At 36.2% G+C, this 25,648-nt stretch overlaps 1 protein-coding gene across 3 annotated transcripts; it reads left to right on the top strand.

The window, feature by feature from the left end:
• Nucleotides 1-315: 315 nt before the first annotated feature.
• On the top strand, nt 316-22,985 carry prcp (prolylcarboxypeptidase (angiotensinase C)). 3 transcript variants are annotated; one of them, XM_067450925.1, is made up of 9 exons: nt 316-872; nt 7,999-8,139; nt 8,970-9,071; nt 9,160-9,341; nt 10,248-10,399; nt 10,910-11,082; nt 16,835-17,002; nt 21,967-22,154; nt 22,630-22,985. In XM_067450925.1, the coding sequence occupies exons 1-9, from the start codon at nt 723-725 to the stop codon at nt 22,835-22,837; spliced, it is 1,464 nt and encodes a 487-aa protein (XP_067307026.1). In that variant the 5' UTR covers nt 316-722; the 3' UTR covers nt 22,838-22,985. The 3 variants fall into 3 exon arrangements, with proteins under 3 accessions (XP_067307026.1, XP_067307027.1, XP_067307028.1); XM_067450926.1 differs by having other exon boundaries at nt 10,913-11,082; XM_067450927.1 differs by lacking the exon at nt 8,970-9,071.
• Nucleotides 22,986-25,648: the final 2,663 nt, after the last annotated feature.

Raw genomic sequence — 25,648 nt, forward strand, 5'->3', positions numbered from 1 at the left:
CACACACACACACACACACACACACACACACACACACACACACACACACACACACACACACACACACACACACACACACACACACACACCATTCAAAATTGCTATATATATAAATGTATTATAGTAATTTTGAATTAGTTAATTAAATTTATATATATATATATATATATATATATATATATATATATATATATATATATATATATATATATAATAGTAATTTTTAATTAAATATGGTTATTACTTTCGTAAGGGGTAAGGAATAACTAGAAACTACAGTGACCATGAGGCATCGCGCGTTGATCACATGTTTACAATACGGAAGCATATGTTGGTGATATGAAGTTAACAAAACATGCCGTTTATCGACAGAAACAATAGTCATAATCCGCTTTGACAGAGCTTATCAACAGAAAGACACTTTTAAACACTATACACATGGCGAACACATTTAGCAAGCTTACTGAATTATGTTTTTCTAAAATAGTCTAAAGTTAGTTTGACAAATTAACCCTTAAAAGCTACGGTATTTTATATTTTAAGGCTTTACATTGTATCCCTGTTTTTTATTTTATTTTATTAGCCTGCTATAGTTGAAAAGTTTGCGTCATGGAGTAACAACAACGAGTCATTTGACATCCTTCCTCGTTCCCCGTATGCAAATGATCCATCGCTTCATATTTCCAGATGACCTGTGACTGGACTCACTCACTCATTCAGCCATGAGACTGACCAGCACCGTTCTGTTCTTCCTCCTCTTCATCAGCTGTAATGCACTGGCTCTCAAACCGCAGCTCCTAGGCAGACACACCGGCCAAACCTACTCTCATCACAGACCTGTCTCGTACAAAACTTTCTATTTTGATCAACAGGTAAGTGTCTCACTCATTTAATTCCTTGTCTTACCTGACTGATTATTCTTGGACATAAGAAATCTAAACTGAATAGGACTTAATGCATGCCAAGAAATAACTTTGTTTACCTTAGAGAACTGATATTGTGATGAGATTGTGTGTGGCAGATACAGATGTTAAATATGACCCCAACACACACAAACACACATATACACCCACCAGTTAAAACAAATTAAAACAATAGTAAAATAATAATAATAAAAAATACTATACTATAATAAAACTGCATTTTCACATATCATTTTGCAAACAACTTTCTGTTTTCGTTTTGTTCGTAAAATTGTATAAAACAATATCAATCATGTGTTTTATTGCTATTATTATTATTATTATTTTTGTTTATACCATTTTATTAATGCAAAGTTGTTTACGATCTAAATGGTTGTATATGTATTTTAATATATTTTGTGACGTGTCTAACTGCAGCACATAAATTGTTTCATTTTAATTTCTTGAAAATAAATGACTAATGCGGGTACAGTAATAGATTAAATAAACGAGTCCCTAACCAAATACAATGTATCAGTGTGCTCAATAACCAATTAAGTACAAAATAGTAAATATCTATAAAAAACAACATTTGTGAGTGTATGAATGTACACTGAAATTACAACTACACACATAATGGTGTGATATTTCTATTGATGTTTCTTTTTAATGCAAATATTAAAATAGGAAATTAAAAAAAGACACTATCTATGGAAGTCACATTCTTACCGAGTGAGTCTTTGAGTCCTTCATTCAAACGAATCATTTAAACATCTTATTCATTCAGGAATGAAGCAAGTGAGCGTCTTTATGAATTGGCCATTGAATTATCGACTCGCATGATTCATTCAGCATGGATTCACTTCTGTGTGTTGTTCAGAGATGCACAACAGTGCTTTTTAATAATAATACCTATAACAATCATATGTCTTGTTATTATTACTTCATTATTATTATTGTATATACCAGGCTTTTTAAGTAAATAAAACTAACCAAAAAGGACATTTATCAATGCACCCAATAACCCATGACGTACAAAAGAGTAAATATCTGTAAAAACAGTGGTTACACTGATCACATGTCTTTCTCTAACTTTGATCTTGTAATCAGAATCTCATGTGACAGTTTTCAAACTTGTTTGTTGCTAACAGGTCCGCTCATTTATCAGAGTTGAAAACCATTGCAATTGCAATCATATGATCACATTCTAGGCCTTATTTTGCAGCCCGTAGCAGTTTTATCTGGTTGTGTGGCGCTCATTAACTTACAACTGGGCTTCCTTTAAGGATTTCCTTTATTTAATGTGTGCATAATCTGTGCCGTTCTGCTCTGTATTGTGTCTGCAGGAAATTTCTTTTCCCTTGTGGCCCCCACAGAATAATAGCAGATCCTTTGCCCTTCTGGGATCGGTCATACGCAGAGGCACATGTTGGCAGTCTGCCCGTTTTTCACTTGATTGAACTGAAAGTGAAATCTTGAAAGTCCCTTCATTTAGTATTTGTGTGTGTGTATCAATTCCTTATGGTGTTCTAACATGCACTGACTAAAAGTGACTCTTTACTCTTTAGTATATAATATTTAAAAGTGTGGTATGATGCTGCCTGTTGTTATTTAATAATTTATATCTCAGCGACAACCTGAAGGGTGGCTTAGCAGTTAATCTTTTACATGCTGTCCGTGTGAAAAGCTGACACAGGAAAAGCCCAGCGTCTAGTTTTAGACGAAAACAATCCTGTTATGCTGTTCTCTGAGCCTAATTACTTCTTGACCTAGACACACCAGAGTGAAGGCAATTGTTTCTCTGTGTCTGTTCAACTCATCCTCTGAGCCGTCAGGAAGATTAGGCCCATTTCCTGGCTTTCTTGCTCCTCATTGTCTTGGTTTTGTCCTTGTCAGCGTTTAGTATGCCTTGAACGGTAGCCTTCAGTTGCAGCAGCGCAGATGAGGCTGTTAAAATGAGGATCCGATCTACAAAGAATATAAGAACAAACGGTAGAGGAAATGAAACCTGGGTCTCCTTCTGTAGCTCATTTCACATTCCCGCTCGAGTTGAGCTGTTGTCTGTCATGTTTTAATTCTCTTTGTTGAGCGGTTGGACAGTTGTCGTGGGATATCCTTTCAGCATCTGTTGCTGGCTGTGGGTGGTGAAATGGAGAGCACTGTTTGACAAGCACCCAAGAGCAAAGCTGTGTCCAAATTCATTAGACAGTACAAAAAGCATTAATATGTAACTACAATTTTAGTCCAATTTTATACACTAGAGTAGGGGTGGGGGTCAATTAAAGGGTTAGTTAATCCAAAAATAAAAATTCTGTCATTAATTGCTCACCCTCATGTCCTTCCAAATCCGTAAAACCTTTGTTCATCATCTGAACACAACAAACAATGATATATTTTTAATGAAAACTCAAGAGCTTTCTGACCTCCCCATATACAGCAACTTTAATGCCACGTTCACGGCCCAGACATCGTTCCATGTTACTACATGGTTCAACCTCAGTTTTATGAAGCGATGAGAATACTTTATGCGACAAAAAATGAAAAGACTTTATTCAACAATTTATTTTCTTCTGTCTCAGTCTCCTACATTGTTCACGTAGTAAACACAGTGCAGCGCTTCCGGGTTCTACGTCAGAATGCCAGCTCAGTATTGGCAGCTGATTGGCAAGCTTGGTCAGCATCAGCATCACATGCATGCTTTATTGTGCTCACATGAACAGGGGAAGAGAATAAATTGTTGAATAAAGTTGTAAATATAAAAAAGAGAGTGTAGTCGGTTTAAATAAATGCGCCAATTTTCATTTTCCCTCGGTCTTAGTACATGATGTAACTATACACGTCACAACATGTAGTGTTATTTTGTCAATTATTGTGCAGTAGGCTAGATGGAGCCATTTACCTCCAGTCTTTGTGCTAAGCTAGGCTAACGGTGGGTGTCCGACAGAGTTATGGCACGCACAGAGATGATAATGGTATGTGTATGGACTTATCTTACTCTGGGCGATATGGTGAATAAGTCCCAAAAAGTCGGCATGTTCCTTTAAGGTTAAACCACTGGAGTCACATGGACTATTTTAACAATGAGACTGACATGGAAGAGAAGAAATTGTTGAATAAAGTCGTTAATTAGTTTTGTTTTTTTGCGCACAAAGTATTCTTATCACTTCATAAAATTAAGTTTGAACCACTGTAGTCACTTGGACTATTTTTAACAATGTCTTTCCTACCTTTCTGGGCCTTGAAAGTGTTAATAATGTTGCTGTTAAAGGGGGAAGGTAAGCTCAGGAAGCTCTCAGATTTCATTAAAAAAATCTTAATTTGTGTTCTGAAGATCTTACGGTTTAGAACGACATGAGAGTGAGTAATTAATGACAGAATTTTTGGGTGAACTAATCCTTTAAGCATGATCTGCTATGACATCACACTCACAATCATGTTGCATTGTTGGTGGGATCTGCCAGAAGTGTACATGTTGAGTAGACACACTTCTTCTGTCCAAATTGAGGTTGATGGTTTGTCCAAATAAACTCCCAAAATATTGGCAGGGATTCCCCCAAAGGGGAAATGCATTGGAAAGTTTGTGTGTCTACTATGTCTAAAAGTGGAGTTAAACAGCCATGGGCAAGTTTAATTTGAGCATCAAAAATGGGAAGAAAGGTGATTTACCATAGGACAGGTGACTTTGAACATGGTATGGTTGTTGGTGTCAGACAGGTTGGTTAGTATTTCATAATCTAATGATCTACTGATAAATTAACAAACAACCATCTCTAGGGGTTTACAGAGAATGGTTAAAAAAAATTCCAGTGAGTGACAGTTCTGTGGGCGAAAATGCCTTGTTGATGCCAGAGGTTAGAGGAGAATGGGCAGATTGGTTAGAAAGGACACAATAAATCAAATCAACTGAGGTCTGCAGAACAGCGTCTCTGAACACACAACACGTCATACTCAGAAAGGAAAATTCTGGTTTAATGTTTTTTTTTTTGTAACATACAACATGACTTTGACTTTTCTGTGAAACACAAAAGATGTAAGAAAGAATGTCCACGAGTTTGATGAAACAACTTAAATTTACTTTACAAAGCCATCAGTACCAAAAGACTTTGGGATGTAGTGCATGATTCATATAGAATACTTTTATGGTGCTCTTTGAGTTTGACAGTCACCATTCATTTTCAATGTAATGGAAAAGAGCAACGGGAATTTTCTTCAAAACTTGTATTGAGAATGAATAGTTAAATTGTTTATTTTTATTTTGGGTGAACTTTTTTTTCTGTTTTAACAACTGTAAAATATAATCTGCAGATCAAGTTGTTCTTAAAAGACCCTGTAATATTTTTTTTATATATATACGTGATACAGTAAGTTACAACACAAGCTATGCGACACTTCCACATTTTGACATGGAAACGGGTAGTAGATTGATTTACTCTGATTCTGCATTCAGTGTTGTGCATTTGCTTTTTAAGCTTCTAACAACCAGAAGGGGGCGCTGCGTTTCTGAACCACACTGTCCATGATGTGACCCACCTCTTCAGCCAAAATCACATGCTTTGTTCAGTTTGATCAGATTGTGTTCATTTCTCAAATCTTTCCTAGTCATTTTAAGATAAAGATGATATCATTGTACATGTAGATTCACAACAGAACACAGATAATGCATAATAAAAGAAGCTACACTACATTTCAAAAGTTTGGGGTCATTAAGATTAAATTAATAATAATAATAATAATAATAATAATAATAATAATAATAATAATAATAATAATAATAATAATAATAATAATAATAATAATAATAATACATTTATTCCGCAAGGATGCATTAAACGAATCAGATGGGACGGTAAAGAAATGTATAATGTTACAAAAGAATTCAATGGTCTTTTTATAGCATTCTATTCATCAGAGAGTCCTGAAAAAATACATCATGTTTCAAGAATAATATTAAGCCTGCACAATTGTTTTCAACAATACTAATTATTGTGGCTCAAATCAGCATATTAGAATGATTACTGAAGTCATAATAATGTAACGGAGTAGAAAAAAGCTGTTTTAAATTGTCGTAAAATTTCACAATGTTACTGTTTTTACTGTTTTTTAATCAACTATGTTGAGCATACGAGACGTTTGAACATATTAATGTTAGTAATTTTAACACAAAATGCTAATATTTTATAATTCTGTCACTGTAAAATATTTAAACAAAAATCCTTGTAAATTGAATGTATAATAAAAAATGTAATTCTTTATAATTTATATATTATTTAAATGATTATATTTATTTTATTTAAAAAGACAAAGCATGTACTGTCATGATCAAATATTGTTGAAATGTTTCTGAGTGAAAATAAAACGAATAGACTTATAAATGATGTAAAAAGTCTATTTTCTAGAGCTGGAGGCTTCAGACATAACAGCTTACACAGAAAATAACTCACCAAAGCATGTGAATATAGCTGACACTCATTTGACCTGCAGCCAGGCTCTGACTGCTGTTGAATGAATGTAACTGTGAGTCCTTTTGCTGTCACTGGCTCATAAAATTTCTGCCTCTTTTGTTGCCAACGGGAGGAGAAAGAGGGTATTTACAAAAAAACAAAACACTAGAGAGAACATTCTTTATTAAGTGTTGGGTGGGATTCAAGACGAGCGAGAACTGTAGAATTGCAGCTCTGGGAACAAATTTTAACATTCTTTTTACTCCTTCCCTCAAACTTAGAGAATTTATGGAAATGTAGACGACAGTGAACGAGCTCTGAACCGGATGAATGGATATCACAATTCTGCTGAAACCGGAACTAATGTGGCATCCCTGACGCTGGCACTAGATTTTAATACAAATTGAGGCTAATTATCCCTCCATCCTGCTCTGAGGTTTCACGCTCATAAATATGAGATGGCTGTAGGCCAGAAGATTGAGGAGAACACCCAGGAATAAAGACTGTTGTGTTGTTACTGTATGTTAAACACGGATAGCCGTTAAAACTGGTTATGGTTAAAACAGCAGCAAACATTATTAAACATTATATTAAAAGCCTTTAACTACTATGTACTATACTTAGTGCGAACATGTTGTATTGCGAAACAATTCAGTGGCTATTGAAGTGGGATCCGGGTAAGATTAGGGACAAGTTTGGTGGTATGGGTAGGTTAAGTGTGGGTTATGGGGTAAGGGAGAGATGAACAGTTTAAATTTAGTTACATTAATTACAGATGTAGTTACATAAAACATGTATGTACATAGTACTTGCATTGTATCAAATTATTAATTGTTAGTACACAGATGCTAAAGACACCTATAATGCCAAGTGGGACCAAACATTTAATACTCTGATTTAATACCCTTACATAAAGAAAAATGTGAAACTTTGCCGATTTTAAACCTGCTTTATATTCTTACAATGTCGGTAGTGTATGGAAATGAAATTCTATATACTGTAAATATAAATACATTCAATATATAAATGTTTCCTCTGAACCAAGAAATTCACATTTATTTGTAAAATTAAGTAAAAATGCAAGCAAAAGTCCACCAGATGTCACAAATGTGAAAACCACAGATCCGCCCACCGAAAGTTGGAGCGACAGAGGATGATAAAATAAAAAAACATTGAAATTATGTCATCATTTACTCACCCTCAATTAGTGTTTCCAAACCTGTATGAATTTCTTTCAAAACGCGCTGCTGGATCCTTCACTGGAAACCGAAAGTTTACTCTTTGAATTTTTAAACCCGGAAAGTCGAATTTTAAAAAAAAATTAAAAACAGAAGTCGACACCATTATTACTAAAAGTTTGCAAAGAAGCATTTCCTACTAAAGCAAGATAGCATTTTACTCTGGTAAGAATATCCATAGCAGACTGGGATGGGAATAGGCCCAGTGCATTATGGGTGTTAAAGTCTTCCTCGCAATTTTTAAAAGGGAAGACAATAGCCTTTCTTCCTGTTTTCTAGTCAGGTAACATCGATTTCATAAATGTTTTCACGTTTACTGAGTCTTTTTACTGTAGCCAAGTTTTTTTGCTCTGGCTCCCTCTCTTTCTTTAACTAAACTGTTTTTTGTGTGTCCTAATCAGAGTTGTTTTATTACAGATTGACCATTTTGGCTTTTTGGAGAATGGCACGTTCAAGCAGAGGTACCTTCTCAATGACCAGCACTGGCACAAGGAAGGAGGCCCAATCCTGTTTTACACGGGCAATGAAGGAGACATCACATGGTTCTGTAACAACACTGTAAATATGAATTTTTGAACAGCTCTTATTTATTAGTTTATTTGACAGGGACATTGCAGAAAATCATCAGCCCCAGTCCCTGGTTTGGATTTTTTAGCAACAATAAAAAAAGAAAACTAAGACTGTGTATGACCAACAATGTTCACAAACCTGCTTTTGTTTAAAGCCCTCTTTTAGATTTCTTTGAATTTTCCTTTAGAATTTCTTGGTATTTTAGTTACTTATTTAAGTTTGTTTGTATTAAAGTTTATTTAATTTGGTCCTCACCAAATTATGCCAATAGAACCATTTGGCACCACTCACATGAAGCACTGTGAAATACATTGAGTCAGTTTCCCTACACCCTTAAACTACTTAAACATTTGTATGTGATGTACAGTATATGACAAAATATGCTTATATGCACATATTTATATATAAAGTATATTATGTCTCTCCCTCTCTCTATCTTGTGTCATTAACATTGCTTCATGGGATTGTAGTTCTTCCTTTATTAAAGTCATTGAGTACACAGTCTTGAATCTTTGTCTTTTACCAAATCCCTTTAGGAAAAATAAATGAGAAAAATACTTCAGAAACCAAGGACGCTGATAAAGTGGCGGTGCACTGTTGTACTGTATTCTGTTTAGTTACCAGATATTATGAACTTCAACATTAACGTTAGCATAGTGTACTTCATAATTATATCATTTCAAAAAATGCTAGTATCAGCAAGTCTGCGAATCATAAAACTGAAATATTACCATCCAAAGGAAAAAGGTGTAGAAGCATAAAATGTGAACTCTTATTAAAATAGAAGCTCAGTATCTATGCCTCTGCTTCTTCCCAAGGGTTTCATGTGGGATGTAGCAGAAGAGCTGGGAGCCATACTGGTTTTCGCCGAACATCGCTATTATGGAGAGTCCATGCCGTTCGGCGAGGAGTCTTACAGTGTGAGTCAGGGCCGCTGCTTCATGCTCATGAAGGTCATGTAACAAACACCGTCCTTGACCTTCTCCTCTTGTATTTCCTTTCCTCCAGAATGCAAAGTATCTGAACTACCTGACCTCAGAACAGGCTTTAGCTGACTTTGCAGTGCTCATCAAAGCTCTGAAGAAAACCCTGCCTGGAGCTCAGAAGAGTTCAGTCATCGCCATCGGCGGCTCTTACGGCGGGATGCTGGCGGCCTGGTTGAGGATGAAGTATCCCAGTGCAGTTGTAGGGTGAGTGCTTGCTTGCCTTGTTTGTATTTATATATGATATTATAATATATATATATATATAATTTTTTTTTTTTAAATTAATTTTCGTGTAGAATAATATTCGAAACGCAAGAATTTAAGAACTTACACTATAGTTTAGGGTCCAGTTCTGTCTATTAACTAGTTGCTCATTAGCATTTATATTTCTAGGATATTGGCTGTTTATTAGTACTTATAAAGCACATATTAATGCCTTATTCTGCATGACCATATTATACAACCCATAATCCTACCCAGTACCTACAATTAACAGCTACCATTTTAAATATTAATAAGCAGTCATTAGAAATTTACTGAGGCAAACGTCATAGTTAATAATAGTGAGAATTGGACCCTAAACTAATATGTGACCAACATGTTTTTAAAGAAGTCTCATCTGCTCACCAAGGCTGCATTTATTTGATCAAAAAATACAGTCAAAACTAAATACAGCTCGGAGAAATCAATGTTAAGTGGTCTTTTATTTTTTTCCAGAGCTGTATTTATTTATAATATTATAAAAATTTAAAACAGCTGTTTTCTATTGCAATACATTTTAAAAATGAATGTATCCCTGTGATGGCTGAATATTTAGGTTAAGAATTTTCACCTGCCATTTCTAATCCTGTATATATTCATCTTTGAAGATATGAAGATGACATTGCAAATGTTTAATAAGCGTTCAACGGTCACAACTTGTATGGAAATAACAGTCTATTAAAAATGCATAAGTACAGTAAATGCATATTTAATGGGGTATCATGCCTAGAAACCTAATAATATCTTACATTTAGAAGTAGTGTGTAACCATGAGTTTAATTAAAGAATGTGATTTTTCTACTGTGAAATGCGATGGGATCAGTGATTGTGACCTTCTGATGTTTTCAGCGCTCTTGCCGCGTCCGCTCCCATCTTGCAGTTCATTGTGCCGTGTGGAGAGTTTTACAGAGTTGTCACCAATGACTTCACCAACAGTGGCACCAACTGCAGCAGCAACATCAGGATCTCATGGGCCGCTATTGACAGGGTCTCAGCAACAGGTTGGTGAATGTGATTGCCATGCTGCATAATTTTCATGATCATGTTATGCTTGTGTAGATAATATTGGACAATGCTGGGCAGATCTTGTACTCTGGTTACAAAACAGGTTTCAAATCACGCGGTTACAATGATAATCAATAGCATAATGCAGAGTAAAAACGCATGGTGAGCAAGAAAAAATGTAGGGTTAGACTTGATTTTGTCCAAAGGGAATTGATTGGATGGTTGTAGTTTTCTATTGGTCGATCTCATGTGAGTGACAGGTTGCCCCGCCTTTACGCCAGTAAACATGTCATCAGAGAAGAGAAGAGGGCTGTGTTCCACTCCACTTTTAGACACGCACTTGCAAGCTTAATATATAATACAATAATAAAAATAAAGATACATACTGCAATATTCCCAAAAGCAAAATCCCATGTTCATTTGAGACCCTTCGTGGTTTTGTAAAGACTCTCTTTTTGGAGCGTCTGGGTTTCCCTGGACTCATTTGATTAGTTTTTCTTTTGTAGCAGAGGGTCTGCAGTGGCTCTCTCAGGAGTTTAGACTGTGTGGTCCTTTAAAGTCTCAAGAGGAAGTGTTCGGCTTCAAGTCTTGGCTGCAGGAAACCTGGGTAAACTTAGCCATGGTGGATTATCCATACGAAGCCAACTTCCTTCAGCCACTCCCAGCCTGGCCTGTTAAGGTACGATAAATTCACTTTCAAGGTTTCCCTTTCAGGACATGCTGTGGCACTCACCTTCTAAAATTGATATTTTGAATGCACTGTAAGTTAGTGTGGATGAAAGCATGTGCCAAATGCATAAATGTAAAATAAGTCCTTGAATCATTATCAAATGCATAAACTGTACCATGGTATTTACATGATATATGTCAAAAGAAATGTGTTTTTAATGTGGTAATAAAAAAATAAATAAAGTATTTTTAAAACACTAGAACTGACCCTTTTCTAGGCCCTGCCAATGCTGGAATTCATATAATTTTTACATAAATGGAAGGGTTCTTTGATTCATGATTCAGTAAAAATGACATGGGCTAAAAATGAAGTATGACACACTACAGCAAATATCATTAACAAAAAAGTTATACTTCAGCAGCTGGATTTCATAGCTACTCGGTATGAATCACACTCACACTATGAATTCCTCATTAATGCTGACTCACCACAGATAATAAGTCAGTTATACCCATTTACATCATTATGCAAATAGCTTCATTCATATTCATAAAGCTTCTGTTTTCTTTCACCCTCAGAATTGAGCTTTTGTTCAGGTGTTTGTTTGGTTTTGGTTTTGGGATTGGTTGGCATCTGCATTTTCATTCATTAAAACTATCTTACAAAGCAAACAAAAATGAATTGTAGGAGCCCAGTGTGCATTACATCCACAATGCATTTTACTTTTATATTTGACGTATTTCAGAATGAAAGAGGATGGCGAAAGAGAAAACAAAGTTTACATTACATAACAATGTCCGAATTATGTTGGCCAGAATGAATTAAACAATTATGACGAACTGAGACAAGAAAAATGTCCCAAAATATAATTGTCTTTGGCTTAGCAACATGCTAACATCAAACTTCTTTAAAAGTATTTTGTCTCTTTTGTATAGTATGGATATCATGCTGAAATAATATATATATATATATATATATATATATATATATATATATATATATATATATATATATATATATATATATATATATATATATATATATATATATATATATATATATATATATATATATATATATATATATATATATATTGTATATTGTATTAGCTTTATATTTAAATAAATACGCAGATACACAAGTCAAAAAGGCTAAACTAAACGGCTTCCATTGTAATCAACAAAGCTGTCTATACTCGTCATGTCTGGTATAGACATTAGTGTGTTAGTGTCTGGCTTCCAGACGCGGTAGACAGACGACTTCAAGGCAGCTCCGTAGGTTTTGGAAACCGAGGTAGACATGGCAGTGTGAATTTCAATAACAAAAGCTTTTATTTTTTTTATTAAATAGTTATTTTCTAGAAGCTTTTAGATACATCTATCTTTTGTTTTGTTTTTTGTAACTGTAGCTTATATCTAGCACATATTAATATGCAGAGTACGTAGACTTGGTTTACTTTTGAGTAGTTTTCTTTTTCGCCTCTTAAATCTGATAATGTATGCAACCCCTATGGGTGGTTAAAGCAGTTTAGGCAGCGGGTGCAAAGAGGAGGCTTTTTAATGACAAAGCTAATGTGATTATGTGAGTGACTGAGAGAAGGGGGTATTGAAGGCTTAGGAGTGGGAAATCTGTTGCTGGAGATGAATGTGTAAGCCTAATCTCATCTGAAAAGCAGAGAGAAGGTGCTTTGGACAGCCTCTGCTGTTTTTGTCATAGTTTAAATCTTTGCTCGGACATGCGTGTAGCTTATCTCGCGCACAGACCACCACCTCTGAAGAAAAGGTTAGCAAGAACCTTCTCAAACCCACTCTAAGTCAGACATGACAGATATCAGCTCATTAAATGTGATGTGTGTTAATGTTTGTGACATGCGCTGCAACGTCAAAATGAATGCAAGTATCCCAGGTTAATATGTAGAGAAAACTGAGTGAAGTTACTGTCACATTTACTATTTCACTGCAAAATTTAACATTTGAAATCCAGTAATTTCAATAGGAATCTGTGCGATTGGAGTTTCAAACAAGGGCCAATAATATCCCTACAATGGTTTCACATTGGATTCAAGCTGGTTGTGGCAATTTGCCACATTGAACAACAAAAACCTTGATGTGACACTTTTGACAATAGACAAAACCTTTTACAAATACCACGCCTTATAGGGATAGTTCACCCAAAAATGAAAACTTCGTCGTTTCAAACCCGTAAGTCTTTCTTTCATCTTTGGAACACAAATTAAGACCTTTCTGTCCCTAAAGCTACTCAACTACCACTATGAGAGCCTAAAACTAATACATTCACTGTAAAAAATATATTTAAAAAATAAGTTACCTGGTTGCCTTCATTTTTTGTTCATAGAAATACATTTTTTAGTTCTTACAATGAACATTTGAGAATTGACATAAAATATTTAGTTAGAATATTGGGTAATTGTGTGTTTTATTTGTGATGAAGCAGTGAAATATGCCACATTATGTTATTTTCATGATTTATCATATTTTTTTTTATGTGGTTCAGATACAATAATATTTTGAGTTTCTATTTATTAAACCAATGTCCTTCATTGTATCAACTCAAATTTTTAATTTAAATAAACTCACAATTTTAAGGCAACCAGGTTACTTACTTTTTAAAGTTAAACCAATAATATTTTTTTACAGTGTATGAATCGAGTGTTTTAATCCAAATTTCCTGAAAAGACACAATGGTTTTATATGATGAACAGATTGAATTTAGGCTTTCATTTTCATTAAAACATTGATCTGCGAACATAAACAGAGACTCAACCGAACCTGCTTGACACGCAACCTCTTGCTGAAGCTCAGACGTGCTGCACAACCTCATTGGTTCTCGCATGTCAAGCGAACATGCTAGAGCTTCCATTTACCACAACTGATGTGCGCGTTGATGGATGTCAGTGTTTATATGTGAATAAAAGCCTACATTTAAAATGGTCATCATAAAAAGCTATTGTGTCTCGATTCATATGGATTCGTTTTATGTTCTCTTTATGAACTTTTTGAAGCATCAAAGTGGTAGTTGCATAACTGTCAATGGAGGGACAGAAAGATTTCATTAAAATATCCTAATTTGTGCTCCGAAGATGAACAAAAGTCTTATAGGTTTTGAACGACATGAGGGTGAGTAATTAATGACATAATTCTAATTTTGGGGTGAACTATCCCTTTAAATCATTCAAAAACATTGTGGTGCCTAATGTTTGTTTGAGAATTTTGACAAGCAATGCAACATTGGCTCAGACAAAGGTATGCTAGTAGTGCAAAATTACAGCAACACTAAGGCCAAAAAACACTGTAAAAAAAAGGCACAGGCTGAAATTTTTAAGTACATTCGACTTGGATGTTAAAGTTATTTCAACTTAGATTATGTTAAACTGACTAAAAAAAATTAGTTGCAACTTGCATAACTTATCCTTTTTTTTTACATTTCTTAACTTATTTTGTTGAGTTAAAAGAATGTAAAAACACATGTTGTCATAACTTATTGAACATATCATTTTTTTACAGTGTACACACAAGTATGCAAATACAGGCACAAATGATTGGCCAACACGGTAACCATTTGTGATAACAAACAACTGTACTCAGGGTGGGTATAGAGTTACCTTAGAATGTCTATGCCAATTAGAGTTGCACGATTAATCGCTAAAAGATCGCAATCTCACTTTAAACATCCATGCAATCTCATTCCTAAATGATAACAATTTGTCTGTGTCTATTAAAATCGCTACAAAATCACATCAGAACATTCGGATCTTTGTTCGGGCTGCCATTGAAACAGAGAGAGCATTTATCATGTATGGGTATGAAAGAGCTTCACCTGCAGTCTTTTCAACTACACAGTATAATTATTTCACATAATTATTTTTGAATATTTGTGTTACAAATATTCAAATGATCACAGAAGTACTGGAATAAACATTTATAGCTTGGTAAATTACTTAAAAAGTATGTCATTGAATCATCCAGTCAGTTAGAACACTTTTAGATACTTTTTTAATAATTCGTTTAAATTAGGTAAAGGGTTAGTTAACCCAAAAATGAAATTTATATAATTATATCACTCACCCTAATGTCGTTCCACACCCGTAAGACCTCCATTCATCTTTGGAACATAGTTTAAGATATTTTATGTTTATTCAGACAGTGTATCTAAGTGTATGCACACTATACTGTCCATGTCCAGAAAGGGAATAAAAACAAAGTAGTCCATGTGTTATGAATCAGTGAATCGATTCATGATTCGGATCACCAATGTCACATGATTTCAGCAGTTTGGCAGTTTGACATGCGATCCTAATCATGAATTAATATGCTGATTCATTACCGTTTGAATCTTTATTTGAGGTTTGAAAACAAACACAGAAGAGAAGACAATGCTGAATAAAGTCGTAGTTTTTGTTATTCTTTTGTTATTCTCACGGGTGTGGAACAACATTAGGGTGACATACATGTTTGGATTAACTAACCCTTTAAACATAAAAATAAAAATCATGATTCTCAATTTATCCAGGATCGTGCAGCTGCCAATAAACCAAATTTATTATTATTCATGAAACATTGCCTCACCATCACAGTTGTTGAACTTAAAGTGAAAATGGCTGTAGTTGTTCACATTAAAGTCCAGATGAAATGGAAGTGATGACAGATCGTTAATTATGTGTCGTGACGAACATCCAAGTGTAAGAGATTATAAAAAAAGGAAAAAAACAAACAAAACATGGGGACTTGCTTCTATCCATCGTATGTTGATTCGATTTGGAGATGCCGGGATTATTTTGTAAGGACAGGGTTTAAGTGGACTAAATGATGCAGCATACCTCACCTAAGAGAAGTTTGACTATGTTGCCATGGCATTTTGACATTTTCAAGGTAAATTAAAAAAAAATATTAAACTGATATATAGATGATTTTTTCACAATAAGATCTATAACATGTATTATTTAAAAGAAAAACGTTAATGGTCTCTTTAGCGCCCCTTGTGGCAACACTAACAATTCAACAAATATTTGCATCACTTCATAGCTTGATCTAGCCTGGCTCCGCCCTCCTACGTACGTCCGCTTAATTTATATTTTCCTTCAGTTCTCTGTCTGGGATTGCGGTATATTCTTTAATTTTCTCTGATCAAATTTTAACCGGTCCAATCAGTGAACAGAGGAAGTGGCTAATAATGATGATGTTAATGCCATGCGCTACAGTCTATGGTTTGAAAGGATGTATGTCACAACCAAAAGTTAGCGATTGGTTATGGCAGATCCAGAGTGGCTCTGGGCAGATCCAATAGTTTTAAAATGATCCGCCTTCAAGGAAGTTAACGCTTGTCAATGGAGAGTGGCCAGACTCTCTGTACAAATGAAATGTATGAGAGTCTGGTAGGACCAGGCTTAGCTTGATATGCGCGTCTTTGAAAATGTTCTTACTGCTTTATTCCAGTTTGACATTGATAAATTCCCCCTCATCTGAATCCCATTCCACTCAATTACACATGCAAACCAGATGATTCATCAGAAAAAAACTAAATTGGGGATTTTCACAGCAAGTTTTTTTTTTTTAATAGAACTGGAACATATGGGAACATCTTTGTATGGATAAATCTTTGCTTGTTTGCAGATTGAAATTGTAATTTGCGCCTTCGTTATGTAATAAAGCATAACTCTTTACATCTCTTTGAACATAAAGCCAGCTGCTTGTTCTGTGATTTATAAACAATTTAAACATGTTTTTTTTTTTCTAATTCTCAGGTGGTTTGCACAAATCTTCAGTTTGATACTGGCGTATCAGACAAGCAGCTGTTGAATGGTATCTCTAAAGCTGTAAGAGTGTACTACAATTACACAGGAGATGCAGTCTGTCTCAACACCTCACAAACCGCTACTGGGAATCTGGGCATGCTGGGTTGGTTCTACCAGGTAAATTATTAAGATGTTTGTGATTTTGACAACATATATTCACATTTACTAATATAAATGTAGCATGGTTTAAAGGCTTAGGGAAGAAAGAGATGAGAACCAGCAAGCAAACTTTAATCATAAAATAAACGGACAACGGCCACACGAGCATAAACAAAATAACGCAGTGTAGAGTCCAGGCCTTATCCTCTCTCGTCTTGCACTGTCGCCACTCTTCCTTTTATCCTTCCATGAGACTCGATATCGGTGTGCCGCGCAGGTGACACTCATGTGCACCACCACGCTCTGTTACGCCTCGCCCTGCTTGCCAAAATAAGTAATTCCATTCCGTTTTATTTTCCATTCTGTTTTATACTCTGATGTCAAATTACAAAATAACCTTGTACAATTCATAAACAAATTTGGTACATAGTGCATAGTGTAAGTGCATAAATGTATAATGCATTTTTTGTGACACCACCTATACATTTGTGGCGCTTGAACATCATTTTTGTATATATTTTTATATGATCACAGTACATATTAAAATGCTCATTTCTTGATATTACCAGAAAGCTAAACCTATGTTGTGGGTGGAGCCTACCTGGTTGCAGAAAATGACAGTTTTGCCATAGTAATCTATGGAAGCCATGATGTAAAAAAACACAAAAAAAAGTTCATTTCGAGTTTATATCTCACAATTCTTAGAAGGATAAACAGATTTGTGAGTTATACTTTTTTTTCCCCCCCGGCTCTTTCCCCCTCAGAATTGTGATGGTAATGTAAAATTATAGGTTTAAATATAATTTCATTCTGTAACTGCTATGCATGTATGTCCGCTATGAACTCCATATGTGAATATTATGTAGATTTATTGTTTATGTCACGGCCGGCTCACAAGCCGCGACAAAGAAGGAGATGACACGTTGCTAAATGCACAAAGAAATAACATTTATTAAAGTAAGAGTAATAAATTAACAGACAGGACCAAACGACAACAGAATAATAATGAAGACGACGACGACCAAACTGGCACGAGGGGAGAGAGCATGCGCCATGACCACTGAAGGGAGCTGCTTATAATTGCCGGCATCAGCTCTAGCACAGGTGTAGACCATCAGTGATCAGGATGCCACTCCCGCTAACTCCAGCCTATAAGAAAAGAAACAAAGGACAACCAAACCCACACAATATGACCCATACTGGGGCATAACATTTACATCAAATTCATGCTTTAATAGAAGGCTAGTCATTGCAGGTTTCATCAGTCCATTCTGTGACTTGCAAAACAAAAATCAGCGTTTAGCTTCACTAAAAATAAAGACTGTATTTTTTGCATGAAGGTTTCTAACATAGGCACAACAAAAAAGTTTTTTTGCCCATTTTCCTCCACTACTCTATTTTTCTGCAGCTGCAACTGACGTAACTGTCTGCTCCGAATGGGTCTACTGATAACAATACATGATGAGTTGTCATCAGTGATGGGGTAACACATTACAAGTAACGTAATCAGATTACTTTTTTTCAAGTAACTGTTAAAGTTACTTTAAAATTTGTGACAAAATATTAGTCCGTTTTTCAAACAAGTGTTTCGATATTTTCCCATTTATTGACTGACAGCTCTCTGGACCCTATGATAACAAACAGTATTTAGAATTCAGTATTTCCTCAAAATGAATAAAAAATTCAATGCAAGGTAATTAAATATGCTAAATTACATAAATATACATTATGTATTTAATCTTACTTTATTATTTATGTCTTTGCTGCTGACCTTCAATGATCCAATTCAGCCATACGATTAAGCAAAATGCCTTTAGATAAACATTACATTTGTATTTCATTTATTTAGTTTTTATTGCTGAAGTATGACCCTGCGTCCCAATTCGCATACTATCCATCTTAAATAGTATTAGAAAATAGAATTAGTATGTCCCAAATCGTAGTATGTTGAAAAGAGTATTCCAAAGATACCCGGATGATTTACTATTTCCGGTCCGAATTCGAAGTACGGATCGATGTGCACTCTAACGGCTGATATTGCCCACAACCCATTGCGAGTTGGATGAGGATTCGATTAGAACTACAAACGCGGCTAAAAGCGTTAAAAAAACTACAAGCATGACGGATGTGGGAGTTCGACGGTTTAGTAGAGAAGTTTAGATAAAGGGGTTTGAGTGAACAACTATCAATATTTAACCTGACAAAAATATATTTATTCAGTGTTGTCCACATTATATTTCAACTGCAGCAGCTTTGTGAACTTTTGTAATGACACGTTTGGCCATTAACTTTTAAATGCATCATTATATTTACACTGCAAACACATGAGGAGAGTCTCTGCATTAAAGACCCACACATGGCAGATCAACGTGGGGCTACATTTCTCTCCGATATGGCGGGATTTCAACTGTGACGAATTAGGGGTTGAACGACTACCATTTTTTTAAAGTCGACATTTATGTGATGAAAGTCGAGTCGACTAGTCGCTGATGACGTCATTAATGAACAAATAAGACTGAACCTCGAGCTGAGACTCGAACTCGGGTCTTCTTGCGCCCAGGACAGCTATGGCATATGACACAGCGCTGCTCATAAGGTTATTAATCCTACATAGCAGCTTTTGTATCAGTTCTTTTGTCTTATGGTTGTTATATTTCTCACAGATTTCTGCTCTTTCTGAATAAGATACAGATAAGTAGCACAATACAGATTACATGTATATACTAATCTCTCTACTAATAGTGAAGCTGTGAGTTTTAGTTATCAAGAAATATATGCTAGAACTTTTCAGTTTTTAAGTTTTTTTACTGATAGATCACAGAACAGTGTTGATAGATTTCTGCGCTACTGAATGGTTTTGTGAGGCACGCGATCTCCACGTGATGTGCGATCGGCTATGTGTGTGTGTGTTCCAATGCAGCACACATTAGTTTAGCGCGATGATTAACTTACGTGTACAATAAGCCTGCATTCTCCTGATCAATTTTGAGCATCCAGATGGTATAATCAAACGTGTCTTGTGGAGAGCTCTCGGAGTATTCGTTTATTTGTCATTTTTAACTGTTCAAAACAGAGCCTGCGTGTCAGGAAATCGTTTATCCTGTTGCGCCCTCTGTAGGCCAGCGACTTGTCGACATCAAGCTTAAAGCGTCATGACAGAGCATTAAGGTCGACTAGTCGATTAGTCGACTAGTCGGTGCAACCCCAATGACGAATCTGACGATGCCTTACAGGGCAGTTAAACGTGACGGGATGCACGTAACTAAGCGACAGAGTCCGTTAAAGAAGGTGAAGTAGTATGTCCCGACGCTTGCATACTTTTCTGCTACACACTCAAAAGTATATACCTTTTCTTCACAAAAAGAGTATAAGTGGTATCGCCCATCCCTAGTAAACAAGTCACTTCTTCAGGTTTTGTCTTGAGACTGGGGGTTACCATCGACAGGCCTGTGGCCACTGCCCACTAGCGGTCTGCATGTGTAATTGCATATTGACGCTGACATTAACGCAGAAGTATAAATGAAAACCAACGCATAACTTGTGGTGTAGAGGATACGGCGTAGGTCCAAAGTATAAATCAGCCTTGAGGCTTATTCATTTCACTTTTGGTATGAAAGGTTGTTTGCATTAGCTAAAAATAGAAAAACAAATAAACAAACAAACTGCACATCCCAGATAAAAAAAAGTAATCAAAAGTAATGTAACGCATGACTTTATATTAAAAGTAACTAACACAATTAGTTACTTTTTTGGGGTGTAACCAAAGACTGTAAAACAAATATGGAAGTAGTGTCCATGACGTCTCCCATAGGATTCTGAAGAGCAGTTTTGAAGCATAAAGTAGAGACCATAGACAGCAAAAGAAATGGACAGAGCTATCCCATTGACTTCAACTGCCGAAAATGAGGCCAATCAGAGGCACTCACTTCCTGATGGTTGAGCGAACTGCGCAGGCTCAGACTGAGCTTGACGACGTAGATGTGACGTAAGCAACCTGTCTGACAGCTGTAGGTCTTCTAGTTGTTGTGGAAAGTGAAATCTGAATCACGTTGTTTAAATGTTTTGTCCCGTTGCTTTTGGCTCACTATAGGTTATACTTCTCCCCATTCTTCTCCCTTGACTTTATCAGACTTTATGTTTCCACGTCCCCCCGACTACCTCATAGACAGTTAAAGATTGCTTCTGAGCGTCTCCTCCTGTCTATACGGTAATTTCTCAACTGTGCGACAGAGTCGCGTTGGTTATGACGCAATCGTTAGCCTATTTTTACAAAAACAGCTTCTACAGGGCGATAGTGTAAGATACAAGGTAATGGACCCTTTTATGCATTGTCGTGTTTCTTTAGAAATAAACAATGGACAAACAGAGTCTTTAAACGCCTCAGATGTAAAGTTATTCACTGTCAAAGTGACTCAAAAATGAATGGGAGTCATTGGGATGCTAACAGCAGGTGATGGCTTGGTTAGAAATGGCAGCCCCTAGGGGTGGAACGCTTTCTGAGTGCTAGATTACCCCCTTGGTAGAGACGAGCTGGCCGTTGCCATCTTGGCAGTGCGTCATTGTGTGTCACACCCGGATAACAGAAAATGGGCAAAGAGGCGGGACGTGGGCGAAGCTGAGGTTATAAATGGCTATCCACCGTTTACTCAAAGTGGCCACGCCCTTAATTATAAGCAGAACTTTAAGGCTTTATATAATGTAAACGGATGAGTTATAAAAAAATTCACCAGAACCACAATTTGTACCAGTCTATAAACATGTTTTTTTTCTGCTGTAAAGTTGCGCATTTCAACATGGGGCTCAATGAGATTCTGCTCGCTTCTGGAGCCTGTCCCTAGTGGCCAGTCGATGAATGGTAGTTTAAGTCACTTCCGTATTGGCTTCAACAGAAATTGGGGGAGGTTGCTGCTCCCTGTGTAACACAATGTTGTAATGCATTACTTTTAAAAGTAACTTTCCCCAACACTGGTTGTGTTGTGCAGAGCTGTACGGAGATGGTGATGCCGATGTGTACAGGAGGCATCGCTGACATGTTTGAGCCACAGCCATGGAACTTCCAGGCCTTTTCTGACGAGTGCTACAACCAGTTTGGAGTGCGGCCACGGGAAGACTGGGCAGAAATTGTATATGGTGGGAGAAACATCGGTGCTCACAGCAACATCATCTTCAGGTAGGACCTCTTGTGTTTGTATAATATTGAGCACTGCCTGCATTCTTCTGCTGAATGTTCACTTCATACTATGAGGATGTGGGGAGATATTCGATTTGGGGTTTAGATATTAGTCTTGTTATAAAAGCTGCTGCCTACAATATCATATGGCCCGGTTTCACAGACAGGCATAAGAATAAGCCAGGATTAGGCCTTTGTTTAATTAGGACATTTAAGCAGCTTTTATAAACATGCCTTAGAAAAAACATTACTAGTGTTCCAGCTACTATTCTGGTATGTCCTTCTCAACAAAGCATAGTCAAATGAGATTCTGCCTTAAACACAAGATATCACAAGATATCTTCTTGTTGGGAGCTATTGTTAATATATTTTATAGTTGAAACATTACATTTTTGTTCTTGTTTAGGTACATACACTATATTTGGTGATTATATGAGACCTAAAAGTTTAACCTTCTAAGTGTATTGTTTTTCAGTAATGGAAATCTTGATCCATGGATGAGCGGTGGAGTGACTGAGAGTCTTTCCAAATCTCTGGTCGCCATTATGATTAATGGAGGTGCTCACCACCTCGATCTGCGCTACAACAATGAGTTTGACCCAGAGTCTGTGATCAAAACACGGGAGCTGGAAGTACTCTACTTCAAGCAGTGGATTAAACAGGCAGTGTCTGATTGTAATTAAAAGAGGACTTTACAGTAAGAATGATGAAATGAATCATTTCTATTCACTTTGTGCCAGAGTTAATGTTCTCTTCCTTGGTACTTAAAATGTTTTATTGGGGAGTGGGTGGGAAGTTCTTATTGGAAACATGGTTGATCATCTTGTTCTGCATTTTGTGTGTGTGTGTGTGTGTGTGTGTGTGTGTGCAAACCAAGAATTTTGCCCTTACAATTTTCCATTACATCTACAGTTTTTGTTGCTGTTGGATCCTCAGTAAGTTTTTGGACAAAATTGAGGAATGTAAAGTTTCAGAAACTGATACCAAATACAAAACCACTCAGGGTTTCCTTTGCCAAAGTCTCAAAGTTGAATTGTAGCAATAATAATCACATGCATATTCGCTGTCAGCTAGGGTTTTAAATGAAGGATGCTACATTTTAAAGGAATAGTTCACCAGAAATGAAAATATCTCATTTATTCACCCTTGTGTTGTTTTGAACTTGTATGACTTTTTATATTCCATAGAACTCAAAATGAAATTTTGAGAAATTTTCAAATATGAGGGAAAATGATATACAAAAAAGAAGACATAATTTACAGATCGTAAAGAAGACAGGAGCGTGAACATTTTTCAAACTCCTTTGGTGACCCACAAAAAAAAACAAAAAAAAAACCATATTGGTAAATGATAAAAGTTTTCGTTTTTAGGGGTAAACTATTCCTTTTATTCAATTGCAACATTATATCTTAGGGCTAATTTCTACCATTCAGAAATCAAATACTCACTGAAATTAGCTGGATCTAATATCAGTGCTCAGTGTTATTTTTATTGTACAAAATCACCACCAGTCTTCTGTTTTCTGAACAAACTGTTTACACTCCTGGCTGTACTAGTGTTACTCTCTTAATTTTGCACTGTTTTTTTTAAATAGGAAATTATGCATGAACACGATCCACAGAATAAATGCATATGAACGGAAGTAACCGTAAACGTTCCATTTCCTGTTCCTTCTCCACAAACGCTGCTTCAGTATGATTTAATGAAAACCTAAAGAGAGAAAACGAGCAATAAAGTAGCTAGCGGGAGGCATGCGGTGTAAAACACAGAGATTGTGCCCCATGCAGGGACCTGCAGGACTCCACCAAACCTGCATTCACTCGCTGGCAGCTCCTGCTTCTCCAAATTGCGGTGCGTAGACATCATCTGCTCTGTACTGAGCTGCCTCCTGCTAATATTATTATTAATATCACAGCCAGTGTGCAGAGCAGGTTTTGTGGGGTCATGAGGAGGAATAGATGAGTGTGAGGTGATAGATGATGATTTTCACTTTGTTACTCCCTGAAATATGAACCATTCAGTGTTTTGCATTCATTTCTTTTTTTTCGGTTTATTTGGCAAGTAGTCTGAAAGTAACTTCAAAGGTAAATTTGTCATGTTGAACATGTTAAACAACTGTCATTTTATTTCAGTTAATGAGGCTCCGTTAAGTCATAACCGCCATTAGGGGTGAACCAGTCCAAATTGTGTTTTTTCTAAAAAGTTTTATAAATTTGTAGACATTTTTAATAACACATTAGTATTATAAAATGGGAGAGTTTTAGTCTCTTTTTGGCCTGATTAACAAAGCTCTCCATATAACAATCCCTACAATTGAATAAAATAACACATACACACTTCATATACTGGTATTAGATAATTTGTTAATTGCATTTAATAGATACTTTAAAGGTTCAGTGTGTAGTATTTATGAGGATCTATTGACAGAAATGCAATATAATATACATAACTATTTTTTCAGTGGTGTATAAAGACCTTACATAATGGCCTGTTGTTTTTAATACCTTATAATGAGCCATTTCTTGTCCATACACTGCCTTTACAGTGAGGTCGCCATTTTGCGCCACCATGTTTCTACAGTAGCCCTAAACGGACAAACTGCTCTACAGAGCGCTAGTCACTCTCTGCTCTCTTAGGCGACAATTTTTGCTTCTTTATGTGCTCCGAAGACAAGGGGGGAGGGGGTGTGCAATTCACAACCTCACCGTAAGATGCCGCTAAAAATCACACACTGCACCTTTAAATAAATATTTGTAACTGGTTGTGATTTCGGAAAGCCAAGTCTTTTCTTTGCCGTTAGTGTTACTATATGTGCATGGTTACCAAATGTATTGGATGTTCACTTGATCGTTCATGTGTAAACAACCTTAACTTGTCACAAAGATGCAGGGCGAAGACAATCTTCAGTTTTTCATTCTGAATAACTTATGGTTACTTACAACATACAAATCTAGACAAACATCAACGGTATAGTGGTGGTGGGGGGGTTCAACACTATTGCACTTTTCTAAGGACGCTGTTGTTGCCATTAAACATCCTTTCTTCCCACCTGACAGTTTCATCAATCAAATATGTTACTAGTATTTTGCTGACCGAGTCTGGACATGTTGGTGGTTACACTGAGACCACACACACCAATGGGAAAATGGAGAGCATGGAAAGGGTGTCTGGGGGGCAGGGAGTCCAAGGAAAACAGGGTTTGTAAAAAAAAGAAGAAAAAAAAAGTGGGTGCTGACTTGGTAAATTCCCTGGGTGGAGGGCGGGGTGCGCGGTGTGTAACGATAACCAAACAATACTCACTCTCAATGGTCCGTTTGCTTAAGCAGCTTTTCATGGACGTGAATCGAAAGCGGAAAGATGAATGTTGTTCCCTCTGCCGTCTCATTTGTTCTTCCCCCTGCTGAGTTTGTTCAACTTAGTTTGACCTTGTTAGCTTCTTTATAATTTGTTTTCACCAGTGCTTTCCCCTGGAAAATTCAGCTTCTCGTCATGTT

This window comes from Pseudorasbora parva, chromosome 8 (genome assembly GCF_024679245.1).
Source record: "Pseudorasbora parva isolate DD20220531a chromosome 8, ASM2467924v1, whole genome shotgun sequence".
Taxonomy (NCBI): Eukaryota; Metazoa; Chordata; class Actinopteri; order Cypriniformes; family Gobionidae; genus Pseudorasbora; species Pseudorasbora parva.

Bases quoted from the DNA above. Each gene is read 5' to 3' on its own strand.
- prcp (XM_067450925.1), top strand. From the start codon at position 723: ATGAGACTGACCAGCACCGTTCTGTTCTTCCTCCTCTTCATCAGCTGT. The intron at 10,400-10,909 runs GTTGGTGAATGT...TTTCTTTTGTAG, and splicing joins TGACAGGGTCTCAGCAACAG to CAGAGGGTCTGCAGTGGCTC. The intron at 11,083-16,834 runs GTACGATAAATT...TCTAATTCTCAG, and splicing joins TCCCAGCCTGGCCTGTTAAG to GTGGTTTGCACAAATCTTCA.